Source organism: Gymnodraco acuticeps, unplaced genomic scaffold (assembly GCF_902827175.1).
Source record: "Gymnodraco acuticeps unplaced genomic scaffold, fGymAcu1.1, whole genome shotgun sequence".
Taxonomy (NCBI): Eukaryota; Metazoa; Chordata; class Actinopteri; order Perciformes; family Bathydraconidae; genus Gymnodraco; species Gymnodraco acuticeps.
In genome coordinates, this window is record NW_022992023.1 from 331,646 (window position 1) to 345,748 (window position 14,103).

The 14,103-nt window shown below is 41.7% G+C and overlaps 1 protein-coding gene across 1 annotated transcript; it reads left to right on the forward strand.

Annotated features, from left to right (window-relative positions):
* Positions 1-1,797: 1,797 nt before the first annotated feature.
* cx43 (connexin 43) lies at positions 1,798-6,024 on the forward strand. The gene is made up of 2 exons (XM_034201512.1): positions 1,798-1,916; positions 3,258-6,024. The coding sequence occupies exon 2, from the start codon at positions 3,274-3,276 to the stop codon at positions 4,435-4,437; it is 1,164 nt and encodes a 387-aa protein (XP_034057403.1). The 5' UTR covers positions 1,798-1,916; positions 3,258-3,273; the 3' UTR covers positions 4,438-6,024.
* Positions 6,025-14,103: the final 8,079 nt, after the last annotated feature.

The window sequence follows — 14,103 nt, forward strand, 5'->3', positions numbered from 1 at the left end:
TTTCTTTCTATCTCAGATTCTTCTTGCTCTATTTTTATTGTTTTATGTCTTATATATATTTATATCAAATGTTTGGAGGAGCCTGGGACATAAGATTTTGATTACCAAAACTACACTAGCTATCTTGCCTTTCCATCTTAATTTTGAATCTCTTCCATTTGGATATCATGTCAAAAGAAGCTTGTCTTAAGCAAGAAGTTATACTTTCTATCTGGCTGACTTACGTAACATCCCACCACTGCCTTTTATAACTGAGCTATCTTAAGTAAATACAAGATTCAAATATAAAGTGTTAATCTCAAAGTTCTTTCGAATGGCAGTTTTAGTGAAAGTCCTCTGTTTCAGCATAAGACTGGAAACATGAGCTGTGGATTCTACTAAAGCACTTCTGAGAAACTTTTTAAACAGATATACTTTTACAGTTTTTTACAGACTTTAACATTGTCGTTGATTGTGTAGTCAAATAAAAAAAACTCTAAATACAATAAGCCACCATCCGTCTGTTAATGTTTTCACACGCTGTGTATTCAGTTAACACCTTGCCAACATGCTAATATTTACTTCACATACAAGCTTACCTGATATCAAAAATAATGGATACTTCTTGTCATATGTTCGCACACAGAATGCCATAAATGATAGGTCATGTTGAAAACACATGGTTTAAACTCAAAGTTTGTATGGAACAGCTGATTCGCTATGTTTAATAATCACTGCTGCTTATAAAGCTGTTACTGCTGCTATTATATCACTTGCAAAACATTCTACTGTACATTCCATAAAGCAAAGATGACCTATTTACTTTACGAAGTAGATTGCCAGAAATGCCCACGTCCAATGGAAACACAGGGTTCCGTTAGATGTTACTGCTGCTCTGTTCAGGTCATCTCTCTTTAGGCCTGTGAACTGTACATGTTCCACATGTGTAATTTACATGTTTATCATGTGTGTTTAATACTCTATAATACTACTGCATGTACCCAGCAGAGCATCACATTGTCTCCATCACTAGGTGGTGCTGTGCACTGCTCCACTAGAGCACCAACAGTTACTCATCATCATCATCATCATCATCTTCATCCTGATAGTGCCCTTTTAAAGAAAAAGAAAACAATAACTAATCATTTGAATACATAACAGAATAATAATGCCTATGCAGAGGTGAGCCAAAAGACACATGTCACCGTGTTTTCTGGATTCACGTGTTCATGTTGAGGCTGCAACAATGCATCATATTTTATAGTAGAGTATCTGAAAGCTATATTTGTGAGGAGTCGGGCCTCAACAGTTTGTCCTCTACGGACTCTGCAGGGTGCTGGGATCTGACTAAAAGAATTAAGAGTAGAGAATAAATAATAACTTAAAGCATAAAGAATACAAAATAACACAAACAAATAATATAAAGCATTAATACTTATAAATAATAGAGTAAAGGAATTCATTAAAAAATGTAGACTAAAGCATTAATAAAAAGATTGAATAATTAACAATAATACTGAAGTCTAAATAATACAGAATCAAAACAATTAATAAAGGAATAATAGTAAAGCATAAATAATAAAGAGTAGGCTAAATAATAATTGCGTAAATAAAAAAGCATGAAAAAACAAAAACAATTCATACATTTGAGTATATGATATAGTAAATGATATATCAAATATAAGAGTAAAAAATAAAACATAAATAAAAAAGCAATCATAGTTAAGAGTAAATAACAAAGATTAGAAAAATAAACAAGTCATAAGAGTTCACAAAACAGCCCCCCCCTCCTCCTGACGTATGCATCAGGTGACTGGAGTCTGACGGGCCTTTATAAAGGAACTTCGACAAGTTCCTCTCAGTTCCTCCTGGTCCCGAACTTGGATTTGAAGTGCTCAGCGGCTGCGGCTCTTCTTCTGCTCTCTGAAACTTTGCGGGTGAGTTACACTTTCCTCTGTCTGAGCGCGCTCCTCTCACGCGCAGTGACACTTTTAAAGTTACAACTTTTTCCTTCACTGTGTGCGTTGTTCTGGTTTAAGAGTTTAAGAGACTCCGCTGCGGCTCTCCCTCCCTCTGGACCCTTCCCCCGCTCACACTCTCCATCAGACCCGGGTCTGGGGTCCGTTGACCCTCAGAAGTGTTGGACTCCATTGTTCTCTTCTGTCTGCTCATTTAAGCACACAAAGTCACTCATGTAGAAAGTGGCGGGATATGTTCTGTGTAATAACAAAAAGAAAAAATGTTCCCATTGTCTGTCTCTCCTGGAAGAGAGTTCCCATGGTGAAGCTGACTTATTATTATTATTATTATATATTAAGATAATGCCTTCAGATTCGGCAGAGAGTCCACACCCCTGACAACTATTAATTATGGCATGTGACAAACGTTTTACTTACTTAGGTCATATTCTCATATAACTGAGGAAACCATAGTCACTTCAAGACTCAAGAAATATTGGTCCTGGATGTAACCCATGTATTTAGTTTGTTTTGTTAAAGAACACTAATGTTGAACAGGTCAGCTTGTCCAGCTTAGTGAAGCTAGTCAGATTTATGCTGAGAGATGAAGAGGAAGACTCAGTGGTCAGGAGAGTGTGTGAGCACTGTTAAAGTTCTGAAGATCTCCCAGCGTCGTCACAGCTCTGTGCTGCTCTCAGAACAGCTAACATGAGAAGCTTTACATGCTCTTCCACCGGCTGGAGGGGCAGACACTTTACGCTGCCTCCCTCTGTGTCTTTGTCCTCACCATGGCAAATAATTAAAAGCATAAATCTTTGTTGGAAAAAAGCTCACAGGAGTAGAGAGGAGAAGACTGATAAGATGATATAGAATAAGGTTATTTTATATGGGGGTTAGCATACCTGCGTGTGGACCCTCAGGAAGGTGGACTCGTGTCATGTGACTCGCGCTGCCTGGCTAGTTGCCTGCCTCAGAGCGCTTTGTGTTAGCTTTGCTTTAAGATGCATTTAAATATGCCATTATTTACTTTCCCATGGTTCTCTATTGAAGAGCTACATAACATGATTTGATCGTCTTGCTGATTCAGGGTTTCTTAAAATTGCTCTATTAATGAATCCAATTCATATTTCCTCATTTACATGAATTTAAATGGAGTGTTGCATACACTGACCACTGCTCGCAGTGTTTGGATTAGCTGCTGTTTAATCATGAAATGCTCCAAAAGGCCAAAAACCCTGAGGAAGTGAATCTTATGTTATTCTGGTTCTGTGTCTCTATATGATTGACAGTTCAACATTGTTCCCCTTCTTCTTTAAACAGCTGAGGCTACCTGAGAATGGGCGACTGGAGTGCTCTGGGCCGCTTGCTGGACAAGGTCCAGGCCTACTCCACTGCGGGGGGGAAGGTGTGGCTGTCAGTCCTCTTCATCTTCAGGATCCTGGTCCTGGGGACCGCCGTGGAGTCCGCCTGGGGAGACGAGCAGTCTGCATTCAAATGCAACACTCAGCAGCCTGGCTGTGAGAACGTGTGCTATGACAAATCCTTCCCCATCTCCCACGTGCGCTTCTGGGTCCTACAGATCATCTTCGTGTCCACGCCCACGTTGCTCTACCTGGCTCACGTCTTCTACCTAAACAGGAAGGAGCAGAAGTTTGCCAGGAAGGAGGAGATACTTAAAGCTGTGCAAAATGATGGAGGTGATGTTGACATCCCGCTGAAGAAAATTGAGTTGAAAAAGCTCAAGTATGGCATCGAGGAGCACGGCAAGGTGAAGATGAAAGGGGCCCTGCTCAGAACCTACATAGTCAGCATTTTATTCAAGTCTATGTTTGAGGTGGGCTTCCTGGTGATCCAGTGGTACATATACGGCTTCAGCCTTAATGCAGTGTACACCTGTGAGAGGGACCCCTGCCCCCATAGGGTGGACTGTTTCCTGTCCCGTCCGACGGAGAAGACGGTCTTCATCATCTTCATGCTGGTAGTGTCTATGGTATCTCTGATGCTCAACGTCATCGAGCTCTTCTACGTTTTCTTTAAGAGGATCAAAGATCGCGTGAAGGGCAGACAGCCCCCCATTCTGTACCCAAATGCAGGCACATTGAGCCCCACTCCTAAAGACCTGTCCACCACTAAGTATGCCTACTATAACGGCTGTTCCTCCCCCACCGCACCACTCTCACCCATGTCCCCCCCAGGCTACAAACTAGCCACAGGGGAGCGGGGAACTGGCTCCTGCCGTAACTACAACAAGCAGGCCAACGAGCAGAACTGGGCCAACTACTCCACAGAGCAGAACCGCCTTGGCCAGACTGGTGGAGGAAGCACTATTTCAAACTCCCATGCCCAGGCTTTTGACTTCCCCGATGACACCCACGATAAGAAACTGTCGTCGGCCGCAGGACACGAGCTGCACCCGCTAGCGCTGATGGAGGCGCGGCCCTGCAGCCGGGCCAGCAGCCGCATGAGCAGCCGGGCCAGGCCGGACGACCTGGACGTGTAATAAGCCCTGCGCCCCCCCCCCCAACATGTGGCTGAAAACACTTCATCACATGTAAGATCCATGTGGGGGGGTTACCTCAATCACAGACTCTTAGTCACTCAAAGAGAGATTTCATTTGTTATGTAACACTGTCATAGGTACACGTTGCAAATATTTGTTCAATAACTGTTGGTTGAGAGAAGACTAACAGCCAGTGGTTTACTGCTCTCAGTTGCCATGGTTACAGCTACATTCTGTTCTTTGTTTCTGCTATTGGTGACAGCATTTCACTTCCCATCATCACATCTGAATAAGGAGCCTTCTTAGTTTTTTACATGTGAGTAGATCAAAAGGAGTCTTTTCTGCTTATTCTGGTTCATTTACATTCTGTTGGCCAATAAGCACGCCACACTGTTTGGACTTAAAAAAGTGAGTAAACTCTACTCTGCTACTTCTGAGTTTAAGGTAACTCTTAAGTGAGTCAGCTTTCAGGTTAAAAACAAACACACATGCATTGAGTAGCTCCTACACTTTGAGTGCATCAATATAATGAATCCATGGTAACTCTTGTCCCAGTACTTTATTCAAATCACTTGAGTCGGAACAAAGACACAGCCTTATCGGGGCCTACAGCAAGTGTTAGTGCAGGATGCTTAATATCAGTTGAGTGAATATGTATTGCTTGGCATCAGTAGGACTTCCAACAAGTGACTACTATCAGCATCTCTAACTCACAGAAAACATTTTTCATTAATCCCCTGAAACTTTATATTTATTGACAGTAAGACATATTGTTCTCTTTGGTTACTTTTTCAGTCAGCATGGACTGTGGTTTCCTGATACACTTTGAATGTATGTGCTGTTATGTTTCCATGTGTGTGTGAGGGTTCAGCAAACATAAAGGAAGGCTTTATTATTGGGTCTTATCTTTTTCATCTTTCGTGGCCTGTAGAGAAAGACAGTAGAATGGTTTTCGTTCTTTTACATATTTGAATGAATGATCTTTTTTGTTCTGTAGGTATTGTTTTCTTTTTCAGACTCAATGTAGCCCTTGCTGCTTGAGGAATAGATGTTTAAGTACTGTACATGCAGCTAACTATGTCACAATAAAAATGTGAGTTTTTAGAAGACTGCCTATAGATCTGGACTAATATTTAGTCAGTTATATTAAAATGTATGCCAATGTAGCTCCATAACTACAAACACTAAGATCATTCTCAATTTGGCCTTTTTTTCTTTGAATTGTAATTGTTTAAATCATCCTTTGTGCATCATATTGTCGGTACTTACGTGTGTCATGGATCTTTCAGCTACAATGGCATTTGCACTGAAATCTTGATGGTAGAGATGTAATGTGATGCACACAGTTAGTTGTAAGAGTTTTCTGATACACATGTTACTAATTTATTTTATAACACAAAAATCACTACAGTGCATACCATTAGACATCTGAGCTCTGGTCCTGTGAGAGCAGGAGCAGAGCTCATTTGTTGCCATAATTCAGTCTATGCTAATCCCTCCACTGTTGTACAGTGTAAGTGCAAAACTCTCTCATTGTATCTGTGAAAAGCTATTTTAACCAATAAATGTACAACAGTTGACAAATTGTTTTGTTTTTGGCAATGATTATTCCACGAAGACCTGATATGTCTAATTTCATCATAATTTTTTGTTTTAATGAATCATTCAGATTACAACGGCTGCCATCTTTAATGTGCAGTCAGAGGTGGCCTGGTATAAGGTGAGAAACAACGTTTATAGGAGACTGACTAAACTCTGCCGGCTGCAGATAAAAGAACAATGTCACAGGGTCCATCATTTATGGCACATTGCCACTGCAGCGGGGTAGCCCCGTTTAAGCGTCCCTAAGCGTCCTCGCTCAGGCCTCGGGCTGCCTCGTTACAGTTTAGGACCTGGGGTAGCAACGCAGTGTAGGCGGGGCGATCGGCTTTTTTTTTGTTCACATTTTGAGTTGTTCCGTCGAGCTCCCGCTGGATGTTATCATCCCCAATGAGATGAAGGAACGTCGTCACCTCCTCGGTCGACCACGGTGTGCTTTTCTTTGACGTTGCCATTTTTGTAGCTCCTCCGTTTAGAAAATGCTGTGTATAAAAATGCTGCAAGCTTGCTTCTAGATATATATGCGACGCTAGGGATGATCTCGCGCGCGATCTTGTGACGATTCTCTCTGACCAATCAGCAGTCGAGAGTGTTGACGTCACTAGTTCAGCCCTGGCCTGATAGAACCAAAGTACCCGCTAGCCGGTGCTAGGCTATATGGAAAGGCCAACAAAAACTGGCCTGGCCGCTTGAGGACGGTTAAGGACGCTTAAACGGGGCTACTCGCTGCAGTGGAAATGCGCCATTAGAGAGACATTGTCATGGATGGCCTTTATAAAGTCTCTTAGCATCAGCCAATTGTTTTATATGATGAGTTCTTTTGAGATGCATCATGATCTAACACTGGCGAGCAGCAAGTTCTGAGCCTGCTAAAGGACAAGATTCAAGATTCTTCAAGATTCAAAGGTTTTATTGTCAGATGCACATACGCTACTGTGTCGAAATGGCAATTAAATTCTTCTGACCTGAGCTACTCCAACAATGCAACATATGCAGTGATTTCTTAATATGAACTCCAAGTCTTCTATTTAATCTTTCCACAGCACTAAATCAAACCACATGTTCTCGCAGAGCTGAGCTGCAGCTTATCATTTTATTAATCGAACATCGTATTATAACATAAGATCTGAGATATCAGACCTAAATCCATCATTGACCCTGGCGTTTTCACATTCAGATGTAAAGCAATGTTCTAATGCGCTGAAAATGTAAAATTCTAAATGAGAACAATTTAAAAGTTATTCAAATGTACAAATTACATTCAAAGTAGATTCTACTAATTTACAAATTGCCCAGAAGAGTTATTGCACAACAGTGGTGTTGTAGTCTTGTTTGTTATATTATTGCAAGTCGGTGTAATTACACAGTGTCTTAGTCTTCAGGTGTGTGAGTGTGTGTGGGGGTCTACTAGGGGCTGTGGTGGTTGTACACTGACCGCTGCAGGAAGGAAGGACCTGCGGTATCGCTCCGTGAGATACTGAAGGTGCAGCATTCTGTCAATGAAAGAACTGCACAGTGATGACAGGGTGTCCTGGAGGGGGGGGGGACACATTGTCCAGCAGGGAGGACAGCTTGGCTGCCCTTCTCCTGTGTCCAGAGGACTCCTGTCTCCCACCACCTCCACAGTGTCCAGAGGACAGAGCTGGCCTTCTTAACCATTCTGTACAGTCTCTTCCTGTCAGATTTTACAACCTCAATGTTCACTCGTGTGGGGAGGGAGTGTTGGGGCTGTCTGAAATCCACCACCAGCTCCCAGGTCTCCCCTGCGTTGAGCTGGAGGTGGTTCCTCTGGCACCAGAGGGTGAAGTCCTGCGTCAGCTCCCTGTACTCCCTGTCGTCCTCGTTGGAGATGAGCGAGAGTCGTCAGAGAACTTCTGCAGGTGACAGATGACCACATTGTTTCTGATAGAGCGATGTTTCTGATTGGGCCGTGGGTGTGAAGCCAGCCAACATTTCCGATATTACGTCATATCGGACGCAAATCTGGATCAGCCCCGTTGTACCAGCTTTTTAGAGATTTGGGTATGGAGGAAAAGAGAGAGGGTTTTGTTTCCTGACACTTTGGGAGTTCCCTGACACACCAAAGACACATATTTTTGTATAAAAGACATCAAAAAGTGCATTTTGCATGATAGGAGACCTTCAATAGAAGATTATTGCTTGCTTACATTTGTGTTTTAATAAAAATAAGGTACTCAGTGTTGTACATGTCTATATTACGTGCAGGTCTCCCTTGAAAAAGAGATCTATGATCTCAAGGGACCAATCTGGCTAAATAAAGGTTTGAAATGAAATGAAAAATGAAATTCCCTTTTCTTTCCCCAGCAACCACTTTCCTTGTGTCTCTTCAGAAAATGTTCCTGGCAATTGTGGGAACCCAGTAAAGTGGAAAATATAGTCCCCTTAATTCTCCTGTAAATGCACAGTTCAATTATGCCTCATTAATGTTATTATTATTTGGAATATTATAAACATCATCTTCTTTCTACTCCCTGTTTCTTCAGGTGATTTTCCATCTGATCTGTCTTTACTGCCTTAACCACAGACAGTCACTGCACATCCAGCCAAATGAAAAACAAGCTGTTTGTTTGTGTGTGTGTGTGTGTGTGTGTGTGTGTGTGTGTGTGTGTGTGTGTGTGTGTGTGTGTGTGTGTGTGTGTGTGTGTGTGTGTGTGTGTGTGTGTGTGTGTGTGTGTGTGTGTGTGTGTGTGTGTGTGTGTGTGTGTGTGTGTGTGTGTGTGTGTTGGAAACGGCTTAAAGTGCTAAACCAAACGATTATGACTTTTAAGTCCAAACACAAGACTGTTTGTATAGGAGGAGAAATGGAAAGAGGCAAAGTTCAGTTAGATGGGGTTTAGAATTCCAGGTCAACAGCTGGAACAGTTTTCCAAGTTGACCGTCACTGGTCGTTGGCATTGGGTTACTTGGACTGCTGATTCTGCTAAAACACCACACAATTGTATAAACCGGTGAACAGAATTTTACGAAATTTGGTACAGATGCTCTGGGGGCGAGTATGAAATAAGATCTCAATGATCAAAACTTTGAAGAATGTGGTTGTGGCCTATGATATTTTCTAAATTTGCAATGAGTTAGAGTTAGCTGCAAACACAACTTTGTACACACGTCACAGGCCATGATCTTTCATTTGTGTTATAATAGCTTCAATACCCTATCGTGGTAGTTGGATATAGTTTCCCCGATTTTCACAGAATTTGGAACAGACATTGCTCATGGAATTGTTAACACATTTCACATTGGCTTTCATTAGCCTGGACAATTTTATTAATGTGAGTTTTTCCTTTGTTTTTAGCAAACTTTTAAAACCTTCTCCCAGAGAATAGATCCTACACATTTCAATTCTGGAAGGAATAGCTGCTAATCAAATGTAAAGCTACATTTCAAAAGAATATCGATAACTCAAACGATGAGAAAGTGATGGAGAAAGCCCAATTTTTGAAGATTTAAATATGTCAAATTACTACTCACATATAGTTGGAGTAAACTACTAGACATGTAAAAAAAAATAAAGACATTAAGCAGCAGGGACGTGCACAGACATCTGGAGGGGCTATTGCTCTAAACTGGAAAAAGGGCCTCCCCCGATAAAAAACACAAGACCTTTTGAAAATTGTAACTTGTTTTTAATGTAAAAGAAACCAAACGATTATTACATCAACTAAATTGAACAGTAATTCACATCGCATAACAAAATAAGCTAAGGCGACTTGCATTCGGTGACTTGATTTTAAAAATGAAAACCAGGGACATTTTTTGTTTTGCGGTCCATATCTCATTAAAATATCTAATGTTAGTAACTATTAAAGACAACATGGGGACAATTCTGTTCTAATGTAGATTGACCATTGTAACTGCTGTGCAGTCCAGACATACTGATAAAATAGGGCCTCTAACTAATTAACTTAAATAAACTCACTAATTAACTCTAACCCCGGTACCCTCACTAACGTCACCTTGGATACGAGTCCAAACAACTCAAACTGCATCGGGCGCTGAAATTGCCGCCCTGTGAGCATCAGATCTGACGGCGCTGTTTGGCTGAAATTATGTTTTGGCGGCATAGTTTACAGATAGTCAGCAATGTGTTGGCTGCTGCTGCTCTGGCTGCGGGCTCCTTTCTTACCGCCCAGACGAGAGAGGGTAATGATACACGCTGCGGCCAGGCAGGAAACATGTGACTTATCAGTAACTTTAGACATCGTAACACAATTTTAAACGAGATGTTATTGTAGATAATACATTTTACTGATACCAATTATATAATATTTACCTTGTTCATTAAAAATCTAAAATATTTTTTTTGTTTTAAATATAGTTTTAAATGTATTTCTTAATGACAATCAAACGTGTGGGAAGAGGGGGGGCGGCACTCCAAGCGCCCCTATGGGCCGGTCGCCACTGAAGTAGGCTATATTTAGGTGTTTTTTTGTAAATAACCCGACGGTATCAAGAGGAAGTTAAGTCCCCTGGTTTGTCAGGTGAAATCAAGTTTCCAAAATCCGACACTGAGGTGGTCTTAACGCACCGGCAGATGACAGCGCTGACAAAGTGTGTTTCCCGCAGCGAGACACTACAATACTAATTGTGGAAAAAAAGAAAAAAAACTCGGGATAACGGTTTAAGAGATATAAAAATGGGTTTGTGCGCACGAGAAACTAATCCGTTATCCCGACTTTATTTTTATTTTTTGACAAAGTTACCGATGCGCCAAGGAGGAAGTGGAACACACAGGAGACAACCATTTCATTGCAGACTGTTATGTTTACGTGGGGAAATGACAGTGCATACATTATTTGAGATATATTTCGAACTCACACACACACACACACACACACACACACACACACACACACACACACACACACACACACACACACACACACACACACACACACACACACACACACACACACACACACACACACACACACACACACACACACACACACACACACACACACACACACACACACACACACACACACACAGACAGAGCCAGTGGCGGACAGGCCATCAGGACGTTCCCCGGTACCGAAGTAGGCCGGTCGGGCCACTCGGCCCACTCCGATCGGGCCACTAGGTCCACCGTTTCCTCGCAGCGAGGCTCCTCCCCGTTGACAGTTCTCTAGCCCCCCCCTGGTCTCTTCTCTGAGTTACACGTCCCGCTGCCTCCTGGAGTGACCACACACCCTTGGCCGAAATGTCCTTAAAGTGAAGTCTGAGTACGAAATATATCTCAAATAATGTATGCACTGTCATTTTCCCACATAAACATAACAGTCTGCAATGAAATGTTTGTCTCCTGTGCGCTCCACTTCCTCCTTGGCGCACCGGTAACTTTCTCAAAAATATATACTAACCCGTTATCCTGACCCGTTATCCTGACTTTTTCTGTTTTTTTCTGTCCCTTTAGGGCAGTGTTTCTCAAAGTAGGGGGTGCGTCCCCCCTGGGGAATGACAGGGGGGGCACGAGAGACCAGGAGGAAAAATGGTTATTAAAAAAAATAAAAACATAAATTGAAAAATTATTGATTCGAAAATAATACGATACAGTACAGTACTATTACGTCTGGGTCTCTGTGTTTCATTCAAACTCAGCTCTGTATGTGTGTGGAACGAGCCATTTTGTGTGCATGCGCGAGTGAGAGAGAGAGAGAGAACGCACCGGTACCGGAGATTGTTGTTGTTAGCTTCTGGTGCTAGCAAGCTACGCTAACGGATATAAGGAGTTTTTTCAACAACAAGGTGGAGGAGAGTCCTTTCCTGTCAGACTGAGAGGTTATATAGACAATTGTATTCATTGGGATAAACCCCTTGAGATGCACCATCTCGTTTTCAAGGGGGTCCCGACAATAGCAACAACTTACAGACATACATAAACAAAAAGCAAATCAGTTTCATCAATATCAGTTATAACAAGTACAGACCAGTTGAAAGTGAGATAACAATGCTTGTTTAAACATACCCAATGACGCAAGAGATCTAATAACAGCAGGTAAAGTATTCCAGTCTGTTGGGGCTTTGAAAATGAACGCTTTTCTGCCAATCAATTTTTTTGCAGCGGGGAAAGAGAAATAAATCTGAACAGAATGTCTAACTTGATGATTTGGTGAGTAGGGTGCAAAATACTGCTTTAAATAAGGGGGATAGTTAAGATAAATGCATTTAAATATCAGCTGAAGCCAATGCGTGTGTCTTCTTACATTTAAAGAAGGCCATTTAAGCAATGTATACATTGTGCAGTGATGTGTACGAAAAGGACAACCAAGAACAAATCGGCATAGTCTGTTAGGGTGTAGGGTTCTGTTAGGGTTTAACCCTAACCCTAACACTATGTTGAGTGGAGCAAGATCTGATTTATGTGCATTTTGGTAGAAAACATCACAATAGTCCATAATCGGAAGAATACGTTGAGAAGCAATTCTCTTTCGGACACTGAGCGTAAAACAATTGAGAGCAGTGTAAAACACCGATTCCGTAATTGACTTTTTGTATTACTGTACATGCTTTATATGTAGTTTAAATGAAAGTTCAGAGTCTAGCCATACACCAAGATATTTAAAGCTATCAACTTTATGCAGAGAAGTGCCATCCTTACATGTTATTACTACATTAGGTTTGGATTTGAGCTTCTGCCTGGTACCAAAGACCATGGTATAAGATTTTGTTTTGTTAAGCAGTAGTTTATTGTGTGATAGCCAGTCCTGTAAGATATTAAAATGTGGATTGTTGCAGTAGAAAATTCCTCTGTAGCGACCGGTACATTAATGGGAAACCCTACATGTTTGAGCACCCTCTATGAAACGTCAAGCTACCCCACAGCACCCCCAAAATAAATCTCTGGCGCCGCCACTGAGCCTGCAACCCCGTTCTGAAGAAATGTGCAGTGCCAAACAGGCTCATTGCAGCCACTCATGCTGTGATAAGAAGACACACTTTTCTGCCAAATATCAGCATTTTCTTTCTTTTCATTTTTTTGCACAGATTGCAAAGAATTATAACTTATTGTTCTAGCAAAGGGATTGCACAATTGTATTATGTATTTATTGTTTTGAGCACACAGACTTATGGAGCATTGTTTTATTATCACTGTTCTAGCAAAGTGATTTTTATTTATTTTTTAAAGGAATGCTCACGTTCATATTGATGTATTTTAATAAATGTTAACTTGGCCCATTACGTGACTATTTGTGTTGGGGGGGCCCGACTTTTTTTTTTCTCCAAAGGGGCCTGAAAGAAAAAGTTTGAGAACCACTGCTTTAGGGGCTCCGTAGATATCTACTAAACTAACACATACAAATAAAGAGAGTAATGTAGGCCTGTTATACTGAGTGATATATCATACACACTGCTCTGCTTTCTGCACGGACCTCACAGCTGTTCTCACTGTAAACATCGCATCTGATTCAAGCAGTTAATAAAATAATATTACATTACATTACATTACATTTAGCTGACGCTTTTATCCAAAGCGACTTACAATAAGTGCGTTCGACCAACAAAATACAAACTAGAAGAAAACAGAATCATATAAGTACATCAGGCCTCATAGAGCAAAAACATTTCAAGTGCTACTCAACTGGCTTTAGATAAGCCAGTCCTTTATTAGTATATAAGTGCTCTGTTAGTAATTATATCGCTCGAAGTGGAGTCGAAAGAGATGAGTTTTCAGTCTGCGCCGGAAGGTGTGTAAGCTATCTGCCGTCCTGATGTCAATGGGGAGCTCATTCCACCATCTTGGAGCCAGGACAGCAAACCCACGTGTTTCTGCTGATGGGAACTTGGGTCCCCCTCGCAGTGCGGGTGCAGCGAGTCGTTTGGCTGATGCAGAGCGTAGTGCACATGCTGGGGTGTACGGTTTAACCATGTCCTGGATGTAGGAAGGGCCAGATCCATTCGCAGCATGGTACACGGTGGTACATGGTAATATCCAGGGGATGCATGCAGAGCTGTCATTGGCGGAGGATCCATCAGTGTATCCTCAGATATAGCTCCTCCAGAGAAATGAGATGTCCTTCAACATGGCGCGCTGAAATCCATTTCCGG